The 24829-nt window shown below is 47.7% G+C and overlaps 1 protein-coding gene across 4 annotated transcripts in view; it reads right to left on the bottom strand.

Moving 5' to 3' along the window:
• The window catches only part of PTPN1 (protein tyrosine phosphatase non-receptor type 1), a 72696-nt gene that overhangs the window by 7037 nt on the left and 40830 nt on the right, over positions 1-24829 (bottom strand). For 2 of the 4 annotated variants that reach the window (XR_010836633.1, XM_067013903.1), the window contains exons 2-9: positions 19773-19863; positions 16770-16870; positions 13852-13950; positions 8479-8616; positions 4660-4869; positions 4099-4260; positions 3492-3715; positions 547-718 (exon numbers count right to left, since the gene is read on the bottom strand). Coding sequence is in view for 3 of the 4 variants with exons in the window: in XM_067013903.1 (XP_066870004.1) it covers positions 547-718; positions 3492-3715; positions 4099-4260; positions 4660-4869; positions 8479-8616; positions 13852-13950; positions 16770-16870; positions 19773-19863 (1197 nt within the window). In the remaining variant the exon portion in view is untranslated. Of the gene's footprint in view, positions 1-167; positions 719-3491; positions 3716-4098; positions 4261-4659; positions 4870-8478; positions 8617-13851; positions 13951-16769; positions 16871-19772; positions 19864-24829 lie in introns of those variants that run through there. The other 2 variants (XM_059036078.2, XM_059036080.2) reach the window with 1 other exon arrangement.

Here is a 24829-nt window from a genome sequence, read left to right on the forward strand (position 1 = left end):
CCCTCAAACCCTCTCCTCCAAAGGACTTTACATTCGCAAAAGTGTGGGAGTCTTTCCCTGGGAAATCAAATAAAAATTGTGTATCTGGTTACACCACCTAAAGGTACAAGAAAGTTTTGTAAGTGCCTAGTCTTTTTCTTTTTTCCCCAGAAATAACAAAAAGCTGCTTTTTATAAAGGTTAAAAACAACAATGTGTTGTAATTCTATTACTTTTTTTTCAAAAACAAATGAACAAAAAAAAAAAAAAAAAAAAGAGAGAGAGAGAGAGACGTATTTGGCATTTTGTCTACTTACTCCTGAATAGATTAAGGCCCTGAGATTAGACTCTTCTATTCTTGGGACCACAGGGCTCCTTAAGACCCCAGTGCATCAATCCTCAATTCTCTCTCGTTAGCCCTTCACAGTCCCAGACTTTGCAAACCTTTGATCTGTTTCTTCTGAGGCTGGCTCAGAGGCTCCCGCAGCACGGAGCGCTACCGCCGGGCTTGCGGCCAGGGCTTGCTGTACACGCGGTCTGGCCAGCACGTCCGTCAGTGAAAACATACCCTGTAGCAGAGGTACGCGCCAGCCGTGAGGACCGTGGCCACGCACACGTTGACCAGGAAGGGCTTCCAGTGAGTCGGTGCCTGGTCCTGCTCCTCCTTGGGCGGCGACGGCTCCCCCTGAGCAGGACCTGCCTCCACGACCCGCCTTCTGACTTCAGTGTCTTGACTCTCGCTGAGGAATGAGGGGGGGCAGAGGCGGGTTACTCACTTGGGAAAACAATGGCAAGGACGCTATTATTCCCGGAGGAATTCTAGGAAAAAAACGAGCCACGTGGAAGCAGAGCCTGCTGATGCTGACACTGGCCGGAGGCCCGCCTGTCACCGCCTCCCTCCCAGGGCCCGACAGCAGGGCCAGGGTGGGGTTCCGGAGACCAGCGGACGCCTCGGTGACGGGGTTGGGTAAGGGTCTGAGGGACAGTACAGCCCCTGGGGCCGCTTGTAGAATGGTCCACTTCAGATCAGGAAGGTAACAGTGCGGCCACAGGCTTCCTCTCCCTCCCCGGGGCCCGACAGACGTGAACATGCAGAAGCCTTTGTTGTTACTGACATGTGGACACCACACACCTGCAGTGCTGACCCTCTGCCCTCCCTGCCTCACGCCCAGCCAGTCCTGCCAGCAGGCCCACTTCCCAGGTGTCCCGTGTGCAGTCAGTTGACTGCCTTGCTGGGGGCGAGCCAGAGCCACCCTGTGGGGCTGTCCCGGGAGAGGCCAGCAGAGGCTGTGGGCCTGGGTGCAGCCAGGCCCTGCCTCTCCCCTCCCTGCCTCTCCCAGACCGTTGCCCTGCCACCCCTGCGTCCACCGAGGCGGCCCTGGCCACAGAAGTCCTGCCTCCCACGTGCCTCTCCACAGCCCTGCTGCCCCAGCAGCCTCCTGTGTGACTGGCAGGACCATGCGGGGGCACCGCCTCCCCAGGAGACAGGAGGAGGCTGCACGAAGCACCCTTCTCGGCGCCCACACGGTGAGGCCCCAGCCGCAGGGCTTAGGCCTGTGTGCACATGGGCTCCCCGCCCTACCCGGTGCCCAGAAGCGCATAGGTTCTTGGTCCAACTCCATTCTTTTCCTGGAATTCTCTGGTTTTCAGCTTCCCAAATCCACACTTCCCTGCTTACCACCCTCACCCACAGAATGTGAAAGGTACCTTTCTCCCCACTGTCTTCATGAATAAAGAAACAGGACCAATGACGCAAATTTGACCCAAGTCACGTGCCCCCACGCCTCGCATCCTCGGCCCTCGGCGAGCCCTCAGAGGGAGCACGCCAGCCCACCCTGAGAACGTCAACAGAGGCCCTGGGAAGCGGGGCACAGCCGCACTAGCTCAGCACCTGCTCTGGGAGGCCCCACTGGACAAGTGTCTCTCGAGCCCCAGAACCAGACCCAGTGTTCCTGTGATGAGGACCAGTTGCACGAAAGGCCCTGGGGAGTAGGTTCATGGGTCAGGACTGGGACCTGGAAACCAGCATTTAGCAAAGTGCCCGGGGAAGATTTTGATAATCAGTTTAGCCAGAGGCCCCGGTGAGGCACACACTGTATCTGTATGTGACCTGCTTTCTCATGCATGACCGTTCCAATGTCCAGCTGTAACAATACACCCTGATCCCATTCTTTAATAGCTGCAGAACATCCAACACAGGGAGAAAGCACAACTTATCTAATCCCTGGATATATATATATATATATATATATATATAAAATAATATAATCAGCTCATCTCTAACTTTTCACCATTACAAATAATGCCACCACGAACACCTCTACCTGTACATCTCTGCACACCTGCTTGAGAACTCCTGTTGGCTGAGTTTCTAGGTGTAGACAAATGTGGGGTCAAAGTGTGCACTAATTTTAAACTGCCCTCCAAAAATGCAGGCACCAAGGGCACTGCCTCCACGGTCTCAGGCTCGGGCTAACCCCCGTTCATCCTTCAAGCTTGTGCACGATGCCACCTCCTGCTGGCAGCCTTCCTTGACCACCCAGGGAAGGCTGGCTGACCCCCTCAGTGTGCACCTCCATCACATCCCTTGTCCATGGGCCACCACCACAGTCTACTGCTCCCTTCCCAGTAAGATGGTCTAGAACACAGACCAAGGGCCCCAGTCTAGTTATCTCAGGGTTTCACATGCATCAGTAGGTGCTCAGTAATCTCTGTCAAACTGTAAGGAAGCAAAACGGCAATCAATTCAATCAAGACCACATGAAAAGGGGGACTTCCCTGGTGGTCCAGTGGTAAAGAATCGGCCTTACAATACAGGGGATGCAGGTTCGATCCCTGGTGAGGCAATTAAGATCTGACATGCTGCGGGGCAACTAAGCCCGCACACCACAACTAATGAGCTCACGCACCTCAACTAGAGCCCGTGTGCCCAGGAGCCTGCGCGCCAGAACTAGAGAAGAGAAAACCCGCATGCCACGACTAGAGAGAAGCCCACGCGCCTCAACGAGGATCCCTCGTGCTGCAACTAAGACCCAATGCAGCCAAAAGTAAATAAAGTAAATAAACAATAAACAAATCTTAAAAAAAAAAAACTACGTGAAAAGGTTAAGTACCCCAAAACCATTCTGGAGGCTGAAGGTACGTGATCAAGCCTGGATATCAGTTTCAGGACCGGCCTGAAGTCCAGGAGCAGGCTTCTGTCTTCTGTCACTGTCATCACTGGGCTGGAAGACCTGACTCAGTCGCACCAGACCCCTGATTCCAACAAGCACCACCAGGTGGTGCTAGATCCCCGCTAAAGTCAGTCACTTCCCCGGGCCAACCTGTGGCTCAGTCAGAGGCTCCTCCAGCTGGGGGAGGAGCAGTGACGGTCCAGGGCCCGTTCCTCAAGGACACAGAAGCACCGTTTGTCAGGAGGAGGCTGGGTCCACAGGGTTTCACTATCAATATGTATTTCTGGAACAGAAGGCCACTTGCCCTCGTCCCCAGTAAGCCAGGACCCTCTCACATTACCTTTCCAGGCTGCAGGGGACGTTTAAGAGGGTTCCGGTTTCTTCCTTGACGGGGCCGTCTTCTTTAACCTCCTCAGTCTCAGCCGTCACCCACTGGTGGTTTGCGAAGAACTCCTTGCACTTCCCATTGTGCGGCTCCAGGATTCGTTTGGGAGGCCGGGGAGGTGGGGGGATGTGCTCGGGTGGAGGCTCCAGGTCCTCGTGGGAGAGCTCTTTCCATTGTTCCTTGAAAAAGCAGCAAGAGGAAGTCCCATGAGATTTCACGTTTGGCTGATTTGTCAGGAAATCTGCTCCCCTTTAAGTGAGCAGAGGTGAGGGCTAGGTGAGGGGCCCTCTCAGCTTCTCGGGTCTCCAGCCATGTCCTTGGAAGATGAAATCTTATGAAAATAAAGTCTATTCTCCCTATTAATGATCTCTGTGTGAGCACTTCAAAGGCAGAAATTGGAACATGGTGAAACCTTCCACAACTTTTTAGCTATTTAAACACGAAGCCTAGCTATTTCCTCTGATCCAGGATAGTGTTTCAACGTTTACAATGAACAGCCTCCTTCTTTACAGGCAAAAATTTAAAACCAACACACCTGGATTAAAGCAAAAGCACTGCTGACCTGTACTGAAGAGTCTCCCATGATGAACTTGGCGCCTTCAATCACAGCCAGGTAGGAGAAACGGAGCTGGTCTGCTGTCTGGATCAGTCCCATCCGAAATTTCCGCATTTCTAACAGAACTTTCTTGATATCAACAGAAGAAGGGTCTTTCCTTTTGTCCATCTGAAAGCCAGAGAGGAGACATAGCTCAGTGAGGTCCGAGCCTCAAGTACAATGTGACTGTATATGTCCTGGAGCGTGCCAGTTCCTACTCAGGAAAAGTCATAGCGAGGAAGGCAGAATTCTAGAAAATGTGGCAAAATTGGGACCATTTGAGCACAGGGGAAAAATGAGAGGGAAGGGGATTCTCTGGATCTTCCTGGCTTCCACATTAAAATTAAGGGCCTCCGTTCAAACGAAGCTATTTAGGGTAAAGCTCCTTTCATGGGAAGGAAGCTGTTAAAAAGTGAAGATCAAAGCTAGTTTATTGCAGAGACAGTTACAGAGAGGCTGTGGCTGGGCCAGACTGGAGGTTTAAAATGTGCTCCCTCCTCTTCCCGGGGTATTTAAGGGCTTTCTTACCAGCAAGAGGCAGGTGTCAGCCAGACAGAAGGTCCCCGACCTGCCGATGCCAGCGCTGCAGTGCACCACAATGGGGCCGTATTCCATGCTGAGCGACCCCGACTCGCGGACTTTGAAAAGAAAGTTCAGAAACGAGGCTGGTGATTCAGGGACTCCAAAGTCAGGCCACGTGGTATAGTGGAAATGTAAGATCTCTCGCGTTTCTTGAGACTGGAAGAGAAATATACTCATGACGATTCTAAGAGAATCACCTGTACAGAAATCACTAATTCCAAGTAAGCATGAAGTGCCTTTCCACCCACCTAACTCCAAGAGTAGCCTTAATGCTCAGATTTTTCTCCCTGGGTCCACAAACCCAGTGAACAACTACCAAGCCCCGAGTGGACCCCAGGTGGCTCCTGCTTTGGCTGCCCCTCCTTTAGGGTGCAACAGTCTTGCCCACAAGAGCCCCTGTCCCCAATGTTCTCCTCGCTCCTGCCGTCTTCACGGCTACACCGACTCCTGTCCGCCCAGAAGCCAAGATGATGCTTCGCTGCCGCCCACAGCACTCTTGCCATCAAAGTCCTCGGGGTTCACATGAAAGAGTGGAGACGTGACTGCACGTGTGGGGCACCAGCTCTGGGTTAAGTCGGGGCTTTCCTTACAGGACTATCATGCCTCAGAGGATCGTCATTTTACAGAAACAAGTTACCAACTCAGTCTCCAGAGACAGGAGGCTGCCACGTGTGGCTCAATATCCAGCTGAACAGGTGGTCCACGATGAGGAGGAGGATGCCGACAAGACCAGCTGCACTGGCCCCACCAGCGGAGCGCTCACCACGTTCCAGGGTGGGCACGAGAGCTGAGTTCTCACAGCAATCCCTCGAGGCACGCAGTCCCGTCGCTCCCATCTTCCAGGTTAGAAGACTGAGGCTTGGCAGCTAACCCTCCATTAAGTGGGGGAGCAGGAGCTTAAATCTGAGCTTGCTTGACTCCAGAGCCCGCTGCAGGAGCTCTTGAAAGGAGGACCCTGGCCCTTGTCCCCTAGCCCAATCTGCTCGCCGTGGAACAGGAAGAACGGCCTCTGGTGCTGTTTCCAGCTGCACTCCTTCCTCTGAGCCTCTGCGACTCTACTCCCAGGGTGGACAACTGGTCGCCAGGAGCAATGATCAAAATGTAGTTCTTGCTGAGGAGAGCACCCAACACTATACTAAGGTAAGAGCCCACAGTAATGGGAGCCAGTCACAGGGGAAGTAAGGCCTGCAGACAGGAACCACCCCAGCTGCGCAGCGCAAAGGGCCAAGCCAGTACCTAGATCACCTGGACAGCGGCTGATGGTGAAACGCTTTGTGCCAAAGACCCGCTGACCGACAATGTCTCCCTTTGTTTGGCAAATGTCCATAACGTGCCTCCCATGTGCCCAGCACGATGAGGTAATGACCCCGCGCCCTGCCCTCCCAATGCTCACAGCTTAGTTACAGCAACCTTCCCTGACCCTAGTGTGATGAAAACGTGTGAAAGGACCCACAAAAACAGCAAGGACCTAACATCAGCAGAGAACACACAAGTGTCACCCTGCACCAGCTATTACACATGCTGGTATCTTTCTGCAGAACTGGAAAAAATCTGCTTGTGACATTAGGATAACTTATAGAACCACACCAAACAATTCCATACTTTCCTCCCTAGAAAATGATCTCCTTATATCCTTTAATGGCTTAAAAGAGAAATGTGTCTTCTATTTTTTTGGAACAGAAAAGCACTTAAAAATAGATTTTTTGAAAAATGGAATAAGAAAACATGCCAAAAGCAAGTTCCTTCTTTTAATTCTTAAAAAGGTGTGGGTTATCTCCTGTTTACTCCCTCCCTCACGCCTGCCTACCTCTTCCTGAAGGAATTCATTCCAGACGTGTGCTCGGCCAGGTACACGTCTGACAAAAGACTTTTTCAAAACCACGTCTGTTAGAGCAAACAGATCTCCCCCAAACATCCAAGGTGCTGCCTCTGCTCTGCCACACAAACAGCACAAACCCCCTCTGCTCTGTCCGAATTCTGTTTCCCTCAACAAGCAAAAGAAATTTTCTCAAGAGTTTACCAGAAGTCACTTGCAATGTCAGGCTTGCAAACGCTCAAAAGCATTAAAAAAGTCTACCACGTAATCCTCCAGGCACATTCCAACCCACTGCCAACGTTATTGCTGAAAATCCTCCGTATCAAACCCCTCCATAAATCACACCCCGAGAGCCCACATGTGGCTATGGCTGGGCTTGGGGCTCCAGCGCTAGCGCACAGGGGGCGGCGGGGGGACCTGGCCACGCGATTTTAACCTCTTCTCCAATTCCAGTCAACTGCGCTAAGTTCTCGATCTTACTTCGACTATTAATCCCACCCCAGGCGTCACGGTGACTATAAAGCAGTAAACCGAGAACTAAGATGCGAATATAACGCAGGAGCAGACCCCTCCTCTTCAGGCCCGGCCCACAAGCCCCAAAGCCAGGCCCACTGCCCCCAGATGAACCCGCGTTCCTTCGACGCCACAGAACCTGCGAACCCTTCCCGGCACGTGCTCGGAGCCTGTGCGGCTCTCACACTGCACACGGACCACCTTCTGGAAGGCTTTCAAAAACCCTATCTGACAGGGGGGCAGACATAGAGACGTGGTGAGAACGGTGCCCTTTGCCTGAAGTCTGACAGTTTGATATGCTGGGGCCAGGAATCAAACCCAGGCAGTCTGATTCCAGAAGGCAGGGGCTGACCGTGTTTGAGGGCGTCCCCAGGAGCTGCCGTCTGCTCCCTTCCACTGTTCCCACTACAGGCATGGCTCCCCAGACTGATGGCTCCGGGCGAATCATTCAGCCTCCCAGAAAGCAGGGTCTTCCATGATGCCACTTCTAGTACCACTGCCCAGACATATTCCAAGACCATCATTTAATGATAGCCGGCAGGTGATGCTACAAATTCTCCCCACACATGGGCTTCCCTGATGGTGCAGTGGTTAACAATCTGCCCGCCAAGGCAGGGGACACAGGTTCGAGCCCTGGTCCGGGGAAGATCCCACATGCTGCGAAGCAACTAAGCCCGTGCGCCACAACTACTGAGCCTGCGCTCTAGAGCCCGTGAGCCACAGCTACTGAGCCCACGTGCCACAACTACTGAGCCTGTGCTCTAGAGCCCACGAGCCACAACTACTGAAGCCCATGCACCTAGAGCCCGTGCTACGCAACAAAGAGTAGCCTCCACTCGCCGCAACTAGAGAAAGCCCACGCACAGCAATGAAGAAGACCCAACGCAGCCAAAAATAAAATAAATGAGATAAATAAATTTATTTAAATAAATAATAAATAAATTCTCCCCACACAAACAAGCCCAAGACTTCACCTAGAAAACTTACACTGACTATGAACTGGGAGTCAGCCCTGGAGGGCCCTTCTTCCCTCACTTCGGACTAAAGAGACTGTGGACCACAAGAGAGGCCCACGTGCTCTGCTGGTATTTAACTCACAGGCCATCACTTTAGTCCCTCTGTAGTTGCAAAGGCAGGAGCAGGAACAGGTAAGTTTTAGGTTAGAACTCCCTTTTTCCTAAGAACTGGTGTTAACTAGTGTTGGGAGAGAGCTCTGTGGAGAAGGAGGCAGGTAAGACCCGTCCCCTGCCCCCAGGCACCTCTGGTCACCTGGTAAATAAGCAGGTAAGCTCTACTCACCATAGTGCTAAAACTGCTTTTTTCTCGGCACACAGAAAACCACTGGCATAAACAACTGGTGTTAAGTAGTATCACCCAAGTGAAAAGACATCTCAACCAGTAACTGTCTGAAGTACTTAAGCGCATGCCATACTCACTGTGAGGTTTTCCAATTCTAGTTGTCGTACTGTGTAATATGACTTAATATCTTCAGAGATCAATGTCAATTTCAAATTTGTGTCTTCAAAGATCATTTCTTCTTCTTCTTTTTGTGGCCAGTACTGTGCACATTTTAACTAGGGGAGAAAATAACATTGAATTATTGTGAGCAACTGACTGTCTTCCTATGGAGGTTTGAAGTACCATCCACGAACTTTATGATAACCCAAAGACCCAGGGTTTTCTGACCTTGGAGGTCGCAATCAATGTAACCTGCCTGCCTCCAGAGGAGATGGGGAGGGGTCTGTGAAGATCTAGACCAGGACTAGTCGGGCAGATAGGACTTGCACTTCCAAACCCAGCTGCCCCGGTTTTCCACACAGCGAAGTGTTCCAGGGGTCTGATCCTCTCCCTATCACCCATGAGGGAAGCCAGATGGCACATAAGGTTTAGTCTCTCATGAACTATTTTATGTAGCCATTTCAAGGTTATCAAGAACCTGATGGGTGCTCTCGGCATAGCGCAGACTCCTTACCCTGGGGACGATAACCAAGACTAGAAGAGACCACATGAAACACCGTAAAAAGCTTGAAGGGCTGTAATCACATGCAAACCAGAATCTAGAAGGCTTGCAGAGGGGTCCTCCAAGGCTGGGGATCACCCACTGCCCCACCCCACCCTTTCATTCTGGTTTGGTTCAGTTCGGAAAAATCCCTTGTTCTAGTTTAAAAATTTTAGAAACTACTTGATGCTCTTGATTTAAACGTAGCTCATTAACATTTTTCCTTAGAGCAAGCAAACTCCCAAAGATTTGGTTTCATTTAGAGTTCAAGAAAGAAAATCTGAGTCAAATTTAGTGGCATGCTTTGCTTGAGCCAAGTTTCTATGCCAGACATTTCTGGTTGCTGATGACTGTTCTGGATAAGAACAACAGGTAGATGGGGGCTAAGCTGCCAGGTCCATAAGCTAGAGGAACCAACATGTCCCCAGACAGAGGGACCCTCAAAGACGGTATGACTTCCAGCAAATGAAATATCAGTGTGTGTAAACAGCTCTTTGGGAAATGGTACAAGTTCAAGACCCTTGTAATTCAACATGCATTGACTCAGAGGAGCCAGGAGGCTCTTGAAGAGGCTGAAGACAGAACAACAAAAGCCCATCAGTCCTGCTTTAATGAAAGTCAAAGCAACAGAAAAAGGGAGGGAAACAAATTAAGAAACACCACACTGAGATGCCAACATAGCATCAAACTTTATGGTTCCCAAACAGAAGGCCAATAAGGTTTTCTAAAGAGCCTGGACACTGGCCTGTTTTAAAGTTTTGGCCAGTTTCACCCTCCCTACACCAATGATGAGTGCCAAAGATGAACCCCTGGAACAGAGCCCATCTGTCAGCACCAAAGATCTCCTGCCACTCAAGACACAGAAGCATCAATGGCATGGCACGATCCCATCCTTAGCCAAAGTGGGCGAGGCAGATGACAGCAAGACTTCAGGAGATGCTCAAAGGATGCATTCATTCCCACACTTCAAATCATTAGACCTGTATAATGCCTTGAGACTCCAGAAACAGAGACTGCCCTGGTAGATCCAAAACCACATGTGCTGGAGTGGCGCCCAATTTAGTGAGCAGACCAAGAGTAAAGCAAAGAAGCAGAAATGCAGAATGGCGAGTTGCTACCAAAGAAGAGGCCAATGTTTTCATGCCTCATGGGCAGGAAAGGCAAGTCTTTTCAATCTCATGTCCACACAGCAAGCACTCACTTTCAAAAGCAAATATCAAGTCTTATAAATCTCTGTAATCTGGGTAAAGAGCAAGACTTTGGAACTCTACAGCTGAGGAATTCTGGCACACACTAAGTGTTAATATTTATTTAAAAAATAGGAGTTCTTAAAAGAACTCTTAGGCATCTATAGCAACATGCCACCGTCTGCTCTCTGTCATTTTCTGTAGAAATTTTTATTGTAAACATACGCAACCAAACAAAACAAAATAAGCACAATATCAACTACTTGCTGTTATCCTACTTAGTTGATACATAGTGACTGGAAAAGGAGATTTATTTTATTAGAAAGCAGTCCTTCATCAGGGTTAAAATTGAGGCAAGTCTTGGGTTGGCACCAAACAGCCACGTGGCAGTGCCAAAGTGCTGGCATCTGTCATACCTGCTGTTACCACCATGAAGGCGGGTGTGAGAGAGTCCTTGCTTGGGTCCATCTAAAACAAAGAGCTACGCCATCTTGAGAAAAATCCATGAAAGTCATCTGGGGTGACCCTGTGATGCGTGATTTGGCTGAAAGAAGAATGAACACAGAGAACTAAAAGCAGAGTACGAGAGAGATGCACAAAGCCTAAAGCACCTATGATACAAAACCTAGGGTCTAGGGCCTGAAAGCACTTGAAATCAAACAGCATCTTTGGTAGGGATTTCAGGGGAGAGATATGGGCGATGTTTCTGGTTGAACACGGCCTTGCTACTTCCCCTGCCTAGACAACAAGCCCAGCCCCTACACACAATGCACTCTATCCCATCATGTCTAAACTCAGTTTTTAAATTGAATGAATGAGAACTTTGGCCATTTGGATGACCACAGTCTAACACACACAATCATTTTCTGCACAATGCTTTTCCAGGAAGCACAGGGTCCCAAAAGGGTAACGGGCAGGTCTGCCAAAAATACAGAGAGAACATCTTCCACTATTTGGTGAAAGAGGGAAACCAGAAAACAAATATGCATTACACGGAAACGCTCTGCAAGCTGGTTTTTACCACGGGCTGTGTGGAGAAGTTATAATTAGATTAGTTGAGCAAACAAGACACTGCAATTTCTTATAATTTGCCCCAGTCAGCCCTTATGGGGTGATAACATTGAGGCCGAATTAAAAATGTTTATCCCAAGGAAACTTTAATAACCATAAACCATACGTTGCTTTCCAAGCCAATCTGCAGGCCCCAAAGACCCACAGTAAAAAGAGCTGCAAAGGAAAACAGGGACTACTGGTCACATCATCACAGTAAACTACAATAAAAACCAACTAGCTTTTTTTTTTTTTTTTTTAATGGTCAACATAGCAGTCCAAGGGGAAAGGTTGTCACCATGGATCTGTGGTCCATTTATGGTCGGCCTTGGGTGGGCGACAACCAAGAGCAGGGCCTGGTGACGAACATGTGACTGCAGTACAGGGACACCACTCCTTGTGTCCTATGGCAACAGTAGCTAAAGCAAACCGCATGCAAATAGCAAAGAGGTTTCACCTGAACTTTCAGTAACAAATAAAAGGCAAATGCTACCATATCTGATGATTTTAAAATAAATAAGTCATGATTTAAAATTCTCAACCCTCCATACGACCACAGAGTGTTTCTCAACTGAGGGCAATTCTGCCTCCCAGGGGACACTGGACAATGTCTGGGGACATTTCTGATGGCTTCAACCTGGGGTGGGGGTGATACTGGCATCCAGTGGGCAGAGACCAGGGATCCTGCTAAACACCCTCCAACGCGCAGGCCGGCCCCCCATGACAGAGAGCGATCTGGCCCAAACGTCAGCAGCGCTGAGGCTAGAAGACCCCGAAGGGTCATCTGTGCTCAGCACCTGCACCGGCCACCGTGTTTCACTTCCCTTTGCGGAGTGCGTGTGTTGCGGGAACCTCGTGTTTTGTTTCTTTACTCAAAATTGCTGACAAGAGTGGTGATGGGTGAGGGTTTGCTTCACATTTGCAACTTCACATTTTATTAATCAAGCCACTGCAGAGAAAATCAAAAACCACTCTCACTGTAAAAATTTTTTTCTAAGACAAGAAACATTACTGCATCAACTGAACACCCAGGTAAGCTCTTTACACCTGTGACTGTGGAGCGAATAAATACTCTCTTTCAAGAAAAGAAGGCAGAGGCAAAAATATGATTTTAAACATGTGCTGTCGTAAGAAGGCCATTTGTTGTAACCAAGACCATTCCTTTCCGGGTAGGGGAGGGAAGAGGCTTTGTGGCGAGTGCTTTACTGCTTTAGGTTTTCACTGCTCACGTTTCCTTTGATGTGTTACTTCTTTGCACTTGTTATTTCTTCCCTTTAGGGCCACGACTGTGCTTTCTTCAGAGGGGTGGCGTCTCCGGAGCCTTCATGTTCTCCTGGCAAGCCATGGCCGCATCCCGACGCAGCCAGGACGGCTGCGACAGCAGTGCCCCCGCTGAGCCCCAGAGAGCACAGTGCCAGCACCTGGCCAGGCCTGGGCCACACGCTCCTACCGGTCTCCATGCTCCTCAGCCCACCTCCTCCCGGGGGCTCCGGGGCCTCCACCTCTGAGGCTGCGGGGCCCCAGCGGGGCGGTGGCGGTGCTGGCCGTGAGTGTCGCGGGAAGCGGGCGGGAGCCAGGGGGGCGGGGATGCGGCATCTATTCCCTACTTCGAAGACGTGTGGGGAGGAAGAGTACAGCCACCGCGGCCGCAAGGGAAGCAACGTGGGATGCCGGGAAGTGGGGCGAGTGTGATTCGGATCATTAGCCCAGAGAACTGGCAAGAAACTTAAAAAAGAGCAATTTAATAAAATAAATAAACGTTTGTCCTGGCTGGAGTCAGGAGATGGAAGGTGGGGCTGGGGGTCCAGGTTAACTAGAGCCCAACCATACCCGGTCCGGTAGCCACATTATGCATATCCTGGGAGGCAGGGGGAGCCCCAGAAGAGTTTCAGCTGTGAAGAGGTGTGGTGAGACTGGCTTTAGAAAGATCATTCGGAATACAGGACGCAGGAGAGACTGAGGAGAGCCGTCGAAGGGCAGGAGGTGGCCTGAACAAACGCACACCTCGAGTCCACATTGCAAAGAACTTGGAAGAAAGGAACACACACCGTGAAGTGGAGCCCAAGCAGACAACGTCCACATTAAAGAGGTGTGGCCAGGAGCCAAGCATCGGGGGATTTTTGGGAGGCGAACCCAGGGTCCAGCTGCTCCCACAGCTCAGGTGCAGAGAGGCATGCTTTTACCAGCCAGAAAAAGCAAATATGATGAAGATACAGTAGGAACTTGCTTTTCAAAATAAAACTCTGCTTACACAGCTCCACAAGGCAAGCACAGCAGCACACAAAGCACGAGAGAGACTGACAGGTGAGAGGAAAGCAGGACACACGCATCACACACTGGACTGACTGATGGGGGCAGGGTGGAGAATAGGTCAAGGGCAGTTTGACTTTTTTCCCTCTTTTAAATTCACCTACGTATCTGACTTGTTCACAATAAACATGTATTTGTATACTGCTTCTTTATGTTTTTCTAATAGAAATATAAAAGCAACTCAAGGAAATAAACACAGACAGATGTCGACTTTGTGGACTGGCCACCCGGGCAGCGATGCAGTGGACCAGTCTATGACTTACCGAGCCTTTCTCCATCACTCTGTTGAGCATGACAACGCCCCTGCTTTTCTGCTCCCACACCATCTCCCAAAAGTGACCGCAGGTATTGGGCAAAGGGCCCTGCAAACACACAATGCACAGTGTATGCATTTTACACACAAACACGTTCCAGTGCAAGCTCACTGTTGGCGGTGAGTGGATGACAGGGCCCTCAGGCAGCGTCGTGGCCATGGCTGGGACAGGGACCCGCCTCTCCCTGCCTAGTGGTAACCACAATTCTATTTCCTACCACGCGGTGAAAGGTCATTTCTGCACCTCAGGGCTGGTTCAGAGCTGAGCGATGGAGGAGAGAAAACACAGATTCTGCTTTCTGGTTTGGGCTGGCCAGCTGAGGGGCTCCACTGAGAACCATGCCTTAGGGCGGGTGGTATAGTGAATAAAACTCCTGGCTGCAGGAGAGAGGTAGTGTGGGGAAGGGGTCAACAGGGACGCTTCTGACGGCTTGGTCCCGGCTCCAATCACTTACTATCTGTGTGACCTCGGACAAGTCACCCCACCTCTCCTTGCCTCAGTTTCTCCACCTATTCACAGGGTTGTGAAGATTAACTATGTTCATATATCAATACTTATTAGGCCTTACCACAGTACCTGGAATACAGTAAACACCCGATAAAATGTACCGATTATTATTACTGTTAATAATGGTTAACCTGACCACAGACAGCCTTCATCCTTGGACCAAGGAACATGAGATGTGGACACACAAATGGTCAGGCAGGTGGCTCAAGGGGTATGGTGTCACCGGGGCCTGTCTCACTCCAGCCCCCCTGGCAATGGGCACAGATGTTTACTGGATATAGGGTATGAATGCTTCGAGTTTGCCTCAATTTTTAGTGCTGCCTGGAAGGGACATCACCTATCACCTGCACGACAGAGCATGTCACCTCCTCTGGCCAGCACCACTTCTTCTAAAATGGTTTCCATTCACTTTCATCCAAAATCTCCTCAGTCTTGACATCTTCTCCCTTTAAGTCTCACTGCGCTTCCCTCGACCACAGAGCCCTCGGTGCCCTCTCGCTTCCTTCCCTGAACTTATCTGGGATTTGCTGCCTAAACCTGACAAATCCTGGCTCCTTACAGAGTCTCAGACAATAGCCGATTCCATGGTAACCCCTTCCAGCCAAATGACAGAAAAACGGCTCCAGGCAGGTAGGAATCAGGGGTCCCATGGCTGGGCATGAGGACCCTATTGCCAGGTCCCCAGAGCAGTGGCTCTTGTTACTCCCCTGCCCCCATACTTCACCTCAGTTTAGAATGGGTCTGAGGGATTAAAAATCCTATAAGGTCTGAAAGGATACAAGCCAAACTCAGCCAACACTTGAAGATGGACATGAAGGCCAGCATCTGTGACATTATTCTCTACACTTAAAAAAAAATGAGACTATAGCCTTGCATTATTTGCATAATGAACAACATAAAAATAAAAAACGGGCAGAGTTTTTTCGGTTTTGTGGCTTGGAAAATATTTCAGTCATATTGTCTAGGGATGTAACTTTGGGGTCAGGCTGCTTCAATCCCGTATGTAAATCTCAGGGCAGAGGGAGACCATGTAAGCAGTTGGATATAACCATGGTACAAACTGACAGACAGGCAGACCTTCAGATGTGCCGAGGAAGCACTAGGGCACAGGGGTGGGGAGGACATCGGTGCAGAAGTTTCCATGGTGATTTCTAATGCTCCATGTGACTTTACAGACCCTATCTTTGCTTTGGGCTTCCTGACCCTGCACCAAAGCTGAATGGCTGAAATTAGTAAGTAAGAAACTTGACTACTTCTAAAAGGAGAAGTTCCCAAGAAGCCACTTTTGCCTCAACCTCTTCCCGCCAGCCTGCCACCACCAAGGTCTCGCTCCTTCTCATCCCCACCCCAGAGGTGCTGGGAGGACCATGGCTGAGCCTGGGGACTGATGTTCCATACACTGACTCGGGGGCACAAGGGCCAACTGTGGTCACGTGCGGAAAGGAACTGGGACAGGACAAAAGGGTCAGTAAAGAAGGGCCACCAGGGATACGTCCTGCCCCAAAGCAGACTTTGTTCACTGCACTTTCTGGCTTCGTTGTCATTTTAGTCTCCAAATATTAAGCAGTTATGACATTCACAGTCACCCTATAATGCAAACCCAATATACTACTGATAAAAACTGATACGCAATGAAAAAACAAAAATTAGCATTAAAGAAAGAGAGAGAAACTTAGACTGTTTAGACCAATTTACAGGTAACAGATTAAGACGTGAGAAAATTAATTAAAAAGAAACTCCTTTATCCCCTTTCCCAGATACCCATGGTCTTTGGGTCATACACCAGTACGTGTTTCACAAAAGGTCAATTATTAAACCACTTTTATGATTTTTTTTCCCATAAAGATGCCAAAAACCAGTGGGAGTTAAGTGGTTCTGCGTGCTCGTCCACATAATCTACCCCCTCCGTGCACCCCCCACCCCCGCAGGAATGAGCACCATGGAGAGGAATTCTGAACGGCCATCTGGACAAAGACCCCTCGTCTATTGCTAACCCTCTTAGATTTCCAGGAGCAGCACTGGACACTCTGAGGCGAACACTTATGGACTCAACACAGGTACTGCTCTTCTCTAGCTGCTGCCTCTGTCAACAGACCACAGGCCACTCTAGCATTTTATTGCTATTTTCTATAAACCCAGCAGTGCCATACTTCCCAGAAAAGATTCATGTCACGACCAGACTGAATCTCTGAAGGAAGACTTTTTCCTTCCTTGTTGCTTTTTTGGGTTGTTTAAAACCTGATCTTCTAAACAGATGTGACAGATTTTATTTGAGGTGTAGACAACAGCACTCTGAAACTCTTACGTTGACATCAAGTAAGGCAAAAACCATTAGAGTCAAATTCAAACAATCCATTTACCTGCGTGAGAATGTAACTCCTTTGGGCTTCTTCCATTTTTATCAAACTAGCATTGATATAGTCGTTATCTTCTTGATGAAGTTTAATCCGACTATGGTCAACTGAAAGGCAAACCAGAACTCAGAGGTTAGTCCTGGAGGACCCACATGTTCACGCAGGCAGTGCGCCCCATGGGGAAAAGCAAAGAAGGCGAGTTGGTGGCACGAAGGGCGTTCACATTGGCTGAGGCCAAGCTGTTTCAATTGAGATTAGTTATCAATATGGGAACGACTAGTATTTTCAGAAAGGTTTTTGGAAGTGTTTGAAACTTAACATGAAACAGCAACAGAGACAAACTATACTAAAACACAGAATATGCCCTGTTTGGGAAATCTGCTTTTAGGCTATATCGTCTTATGATATTTGTTACTGTCCCCACAACTTGGAAGACTGGGGAAAGGGGATGTCAAGGGATCTGTTCTCTGATACCTAATATATACTTTTAAAGGGTAAAAATCACAGTGGCTTCAATCTTTAAAAGGGAAAAAAATCCACCAAAGATTCCACCCAGTCCCCGGAGCTCTAGTTGGTACAATGAGCTAAGTACATAAGACTTATGATCACACCTCAACCTCACCTATGCCTAATGGTTCGAAGATTAAGTGGCCTAAGTATACAACAGTGTGAAAAGTCATACCTTGAATTCCTTGATACGAGGTTGTTTTTTTTCAAAGTTCAAGTATAACATAAATCTCATGATCAAAGACACTTAAAAGAGAGTTTAACTGGAAAAAATAAACTCTGAATCCAAAACACTGGAAGTCTATTAAATGTAACTTTCAGAAGAGTTTTTAAAAATAAGCTTGCATTTGGAAGGTCTGCCCAGGTTACTGAAAAAGCACAGCCCCTTTTTTTTCCCCTTTACCATAACTTTATCACAAAAGCCATCTTTCCCTGAGGGCCACCTTCCTTATCCTGCTAGTGCAGCTAACAAGAGCAGGTGGGTATTTTTATTTCTGGTACAACACAATGGACGGTAAACTCAGGTGACCATCCATAAATAGTTCTCCCCCTGCCCCGTGGGAAAGGAAAAGTTAATGGGGATAAGTGGTTTGGGGCTTCTAATTCGAAAGGATTCCAAAGAGATGTTTTAGGAAATTAGCCACTGTTTGGAATAATGTTTCTCATCACAGAGGGTTAATACAAACTGAAATACTTGGGTAATATTTAAGTGGGTCACGGAGATAAGAGATCTCAAAACAAAATTATGACCGGCACTGGTGGTTATGTGAGTGGATCCAAACAGCACTGGGTGGTGACCTTGGGCAAACAACTTATTCACCGAGTGCTGGGTTTTTCACCTGCCAAATGGAAGATAACACCCAGCCCCCAGAGCTTCCACCTTCCACCTTGACACATTCTCCCCATTTCCTCCATAACCTTAAAAGAAAATTACCTTTTCTACTGAAGAATAGAGGTAGGGGAGAAAAAGCAAAATATAAGGAGTAAGATTGGGTGAGGGTGATAAAGTTTGGGAATTGTATCTCTGGAAGAATATTTTAAATGCTGTTTTTTTCTCTGTAAAACTGGTTCATAAAACCATTTAGATGAGCCTTGGTCAAAAATGCAGAAAAGGAATATTAAAGACAACATTACTGCCTAATCCAGAGCAAGTACAGCAAAGGCTAGAGACCAAGGGCATGGCCACACCGTGTGAAAGGTGCGGACAGTGATGGTTCTCTCCAGCTCAGGGTGGCTGGCCAGGGCCTCACGGCAGCATCACCTGAGGAGAGGCTGTTAGTATTATTTTTAAATAAAGCCTACGAGGTGCCACAGCTTAGACATGCTCAATCAAGAGTATTGGGCATTGGGGCAAAATCATGTGTCACTTGACCTAGACCCGCACTTCAGATGTTCCTGGCAAGCACCTTCAGTTAGTGACCATCTCAACCGCAGCCAACATTCATGAGTGAGACACTGGGCTAAGCGGCTGATGTGACTTAATTCATCTTCGCATGATCCTGAGATCTGTGTTGACTCCTGTTGTTTGACTGACGATCAAAGCAGAGGGCAACCGGCCCAAGGCCACGCAGCTCTGAGGGGCAGGGACCATGGCAGCCGTTGGAGGCAGACTGCTCTGTGCCAACGGGGGTCCGACTTCGCGCCCCTCCCAGGGACCTGGGCACTGCACAGTTCAGGGCGGGAGGGCAATGAGCTTTGGCAGGCCGGCGGGAAGTGCCTGGCTGGGGACTGACCGGCTGCATCTTCAATGTCCCTGGCAGAGAGCAGTGCCGGGAGAGCTGCTGGCAGCCACAGCCCTCACCGATTGGCAATGGCCACGTGGAGGTGAGCCAGAAGGTTCTCTGTAGCCTAGAGGAGGTGGCAAAGTTCACGTCCTTCACTCCCCTCCAGGTTTTGTTACTTTATACAAATTCTAACATATTTGGTTTCTTACTTTCGAGATATCAGCGGACTGAGAGCCAGTTACTCAGAAGGCAGAGGAGGCTGCCAGCAGGCACACTGAGAGCTAATGGCAGGAAAGAGCTCGAAAAATGATGACGGCAGCAGGGGGTGGGGTCAACAAGCAGAGCTGACTAAGGCTTTAGTTGAGGGGGTGAACTGCTCCCATCCTTTAATGCCTGCGCAGGGCCTCGTTAGCAGTTCAATACAATGCTTGGGATCGAATAAGACTTTTGCTGAGTCACCCAGAAGTGGTTATATTATGCCTGCTATACCCTGCTTCAGCTGGTAGGAAAATGATTCATCATTAAAATAGTCAAAGCGAAACAAAGTGCTTTGAACTTAGCTGAATTTTCCAGGAACTGAAACCTTACCCCTTCTACAAGGGTGGAAAAATGAACCATTACTATAAGTCTCTAATGCCTTTATTATAGGAAACAATCAAGTCATAAACTATCAACTTATCACCAAACCCCGGGGCTAAAGGAGTCCTGAGTGAGAGGTCCTGCAGCTGAATAAGAGCCGACGCAATGGAAGCAGAGTAACGGTGATGTGAATACTTACAGGGACTGACATCTCTGTACCTGTTTCGGTTTTTGTTCTTAGGAAGCTTGGCCACTCTACACGGGAAGTCACTGGCTTCGTGTCGGATATCCTACAAAAAAAGGATAAAGAGTTCTGTCTTGAAATCTCTGGCATCAGGAATTCATCTAGATAGTTAACTGAGCATGGGCCCTGTGCCGGGCACTGAGGAAGACTCAGCACAGAAACGGACATCAAAGGGAGACACACAGTGTGGGAAATGCAAGGTGCTAATTCAGAGGCATGTGCAAGGTCATGAGAGGAAAACAGAAGGACAACTGGGGTTGGGGGGAGTGGCATGGGGCTGGGAGCTGGAAAGATGTGGAAGAGGGCAGGAAGATGGGGGGGTGCGCGGCGGGCACGTTTCATTCAGGAATCCCCAGCACAGCAAAGGCATGGGGGCTGGAGTTCACGTCTTACGCAGGAACAGTGAGTGGGCCGGTGGGAGGAACACCAGGCCTGGGCACGCAGGTGGGTACAGGCCAGATCTTGGAGAGCCTTCCAAGATCTGGGTGTTCCATCTGTAACCTTTTGTAAAGCTACAGTTATCAAGAGCAGATAAAACGCCCTTTTATGCCAACAAACTATTCAAATGCTTTCCTAGGAGATGGTAAACAAATCCCATTACACCAAACTGTCAGAAAGAGCAAGTGCCTGGACTACCAGAAGACGCACATTATGCCTCCTGCTAGATGGATCACACACATTTAATTTTGCTCCCCTAAATCAACACCCCTATAATCCTATTTAAAAGTCTTTTCCTTTAAGTCTGTATTTTACTATATATTATTACAAGAAAAGCTCATCCAACAATGGGAATGTACTTAATGCCACTAAAATGTACACCTAAAAATGGTTATAGTGGTAAATTGTATGTTATGCATAGTCTATTACAACTTAAAAAAAAAAAAAGACGAACCCACTGTGAGAGAACAGGAGAGCAGATAATAGCAACGCAATTTTGGAAGCTGGAAATCAAACTGACTAATGGTTGGCAGGCCTGAGAAAGCTCAATTACAAGCCAGCAGTGGGGAAAGCAGAGAACCATCCTGATTTCCAGCACAGAACCTTCCAAAGGTGCAGAAAGTGTGCTTCTCTGGAAGGAGGGGTGGGATTCACCGCAGGGGAGTGGGACAGGGCTGCCTGAGGGGAGCAGCATCCCCTCCCACCGTCCCTTCCGTGCTGCTGGGTGACTGCTGCCTCACAGCTCTGCAGAAATCTGGAGAGTTATCTTCTGGAAGATGTAAATCAGGGGGCAGAATGCTCTTTAGATGATCTGAGCAGACAAGAGGAAAGACCAAGAGATGCCATTATGGGGGTATGGAAATAACAGCCTACCTGCACCTAGAGGCCCAGTGGCCAGATCTGTGCTGATAAGCGCCTTACACCTGCTCAGAGCTCGCTGTAGACCCTGTAAGCCCCTATTCTTCATCATGCACACACTACTGATTACAAGATGTCAGAGGAGAGAAAGCCTCTGATACAAGAGATTTAAAAGAAAAACAAAACAGGCAAAAAAAAAAAAAAAAAAAAAAAAAGCCCCTTAGAGGAAATAAACTGCAGAGAAATGAAAGCTTAAAATATGTACATTATTAATATACTCAGATAAGATACTGTATCCATGGATTAAGAACAGGATGTTGTATACAATAAAAATGTCTCTTGCAACTTAAAAACAAAATGGCAGAAATGATAAGCTTAACTGAAGAGTCATAAGATAAAGGTATGAGAAATCCTACCTTTTCAGAAGGCAAAGCCTAAATAAATAAATAAATAACAATAATGGAAAATTAAGCAAAACAAAATATACGAAAAGAATACATTAAAAAATAGTTCAGGGCTTCCCTGGTGGCGCAGTGGTTGAGAGTCCGCCTGCCAATGCAGGGGACACGGGTTCGTGTCCCGGCCCGGGAGGATCCCACATGCCGCAGAGCAGCTGGGCCCGTGAGCCATGGCCGCTGAGCCTGGCGTCCGCACCCCGAGCCTGTTCTCCGCAACGGGAGAGGCCACAACAGTGAGAGGCCCGCGTACCGCAAAAAAAAAAAAAGTTCAAGGAAATCTCCCAGACACACCAAGTGCTCATCAAAATGATAAAAACAGACCCATACTGAGGCACACTAATTTGCAATTCCAGAATCCTGCAGACAGAAAGAACATTCTGTAAGTTCCCAGGGAGAAAAAATAGTTCACTTTCAAGAGGTAAGGTGGTCAGATTCTGCAAGAACACTGAAAGCTGAAGGGCAATGGCGCAATGCTTTCAAAATTCTGAAGAAAAATGATGTCCAACTTAGAATTCTATACACAGCCCAATAATCAAGTGAGAAGGGACAAGAAAAACATTTCATATATGTAAGGTCTCAAAAACTTTACCACCCCTGCTCCCTTGCTGCAGCAATCCACTGGAGCATGTCTCCCACCTGAGTGAGGAAATAAACCAAGAAAGAGAAAGATGTAAGATATACGGGACGGGGGTCAGGGGGAAGGATCCAACACAAGAGCAAAGGCACAGGAAATTTCCACAAAAGCTGTGGCGGGGGAGGCCCCAGGATGACAACTGCGTACCAACCCTCGGAGGCAAAAGCAGCCGGATTGGCCCAGAATGACTCAAGAGGCAGATGTGTCAACAACATGCCTTTGTCCCCTGTACCAACCCCTGTACCAACCGCGACCGAACGAGACCACCAAAGGGAAATGAGAAACCTGAAGTCCAGAAAGCAGGGAATCCAACTGAGAAGCAAAGCAAAGAAGTCTCAAAATGGTAGCTGTGTGGCAGCCTACAGACCCAGCGGCCCAGACCAAAGAACAGAGGTCCCCAGTAGGGACGCCTCCAAGACCAAATCTGAAGCTGAGGAATCACCTGAAACTGCTCTGTCCGAAACAGCAGCCCAGCAGCCACGAGCCGCACGCAACTATTGAGAGCACTTGAGATGCGGCCAGCCTGAAAAGAGATGTTGTGCACGTGTAAAAATACACATCCGAGTTTGATGACTTAGTGCTAAAAAAAGAAAGTAAGGTATTTCAGATATTTGAAATACTGACTATTGGTTGAAATAACGTTTTGAACATATTGGATTATGCAAACTATACTACTACTTTCATCTGCTTCCTTTTCTCTTTCTTACTGTGGCTACCAGAAAAAGCAGAATTACACATATGGGTTGCGTTGTATTTCTATTGCATAGCACTGACAGCTTGTGGAAAAGTGTTCTGAGAGGCTACCAGAAGCTATGGGAAGAATTAGCAACAGGTAGAAAGAAAACTCTACAGATGAAAAAAAGGCAGGAAAGTATTAACTACAGGAAAATCTATTAAAAAGGAAACAGTACAGTACAGCACTATCTGTGACTATGTGCATAGGCAAATCATGTACACGATGAAGATGGTTTTAACCAAAAAGTATAACATACTGGGAGAATGGGGGAGGGGAAGCAAAGTGGGAAAGCAGAAGGAATGGCTGTTTAAAAAATGAAATCCATGGGCTTCCCTGGTGGCGCAGTGGTTGGGAGTCCGCCTGCCGATGCAGGAGACACGGGTTCGTGCCCTGGTCCGGGAGGATCCCACGTGCCGCGGAGCGACTGGGCCCGTGAGCCATGGCCGCTGAGCCTGTGCATCCGGAGCCTGTGCTCCGCAATGGGAGAGGCCACAACAGTGAGAGGCCCGCATACCGCAAAAAAAAAAAAAAAAAAAAAAAAGAAATCCTATACCTTAGTAAAGATCTAAATCAATGAATCCAAAGATAAACATTTTCCTTAGAAATGCGGAAATAAATACAAGCTAGAGTCAGCAGCTCGAAAAGTTCAAAATAGTCATCCATGAAGAGAAAGATGGGGGGAACAGGGAGGTACGGGAAGCAAGTAACTGGATTTCATTATAAGCTTATCATAGTATTATTTAAGTTCTTAAACCATGTATACATTCAACTTGGATTCAAAAAAAAAGAATGCCCACATTCTGCTATTCTACTTATTAAAAAAAACTACAAAATGACAAGGAGGAGTTTTTGACTCATACTAGAAATGAGATAACAATTTAAAGCTATGATGATATATTATAAACCCACTTGGGATTAAACAAATTAGTCCAGTAGTAACTTAGCCATCACATCATTTATGGATGAGATTAAGCTTTCAGGGAAATGCTACACAACATAGAAAAATGACTTGAAGGAAAATAAATCTCAGTTTTAAATTTCTTATTCTACGTGTTATTTGGAAGTGTTTAGCAAAAGGTACGAATTTGGCCTTGTGATGTGAAATAATCTGACCAGTCCAGCTGGTGTGACTGGATGAAGATGGAAGAAATCACTGACATGGATAAACCACTGAACTAACAAGTATTCATTCTGAGGAAATACGGGCCAAAGTAGCAACAACAGTGTGCAATTGATTTTATTCAGCCAAAGGATTTATTAATCTGTACTTTTTTGGTGAGAGAGAACACAGCAAAACTTGGAGATACCTAATAAAAATAGGAGTTATTCACACAATACTTTTTAAAAAAGAGATTCTAAAATTAAGGTATACTCATAGAGCAAAATGCACAGATCTTAAGTATGTATTTCAATTAGTTTTTCTGACCAGCTTTGAGGTATAATTTACAAATAATAAAATATACCCAGTGTAAGTGTTTCTCTATTTTAGAATGGCATATGGGAAATATATGCATGCTTTGAATACAAATGTTTACATTTCATTCAGTAAAATAAAATGCCAGGATTAGAGTCTTAAAATTGAGGAGTGATAAAGTACCTTTAAAATTAAAAGTAACTACCAATAGTGGTTTAGAAGAAAGCAAACCACTGTACCACAAAACTTTACAGAACTACAGCAAAACAAGATTTCTGTATTCTAAAACTGTATCAAAGGTAAGCTAACCTTCTAACAGCTGTAGAAAAAGCAGATCCCTGACTAATGAACAAGTTTAAGGAGATTTTCATCCCAAGCATGAAGTATCCCTAGAAGATCTTTGATTACTCTGACCAAAGATTAAATAATCCACCAAAGTATGTAAAATTTCCACACACATAATAAAATAAAGGC

Source organism: Kogia breviceps, chromosome 14 (assembly GCF_026419965.1).
Source record: "Kogia breviceps isolate mKogBre1 chromosome 14, mKogBre1 haplotype 1, whole genome shotgun sequence".
Lineage (NCBI taxonomy): Eukaryota > Metazoa > Chordata > Mammalia > Artiodactyla > Physeteridae > Kogia > Kogia breviceps.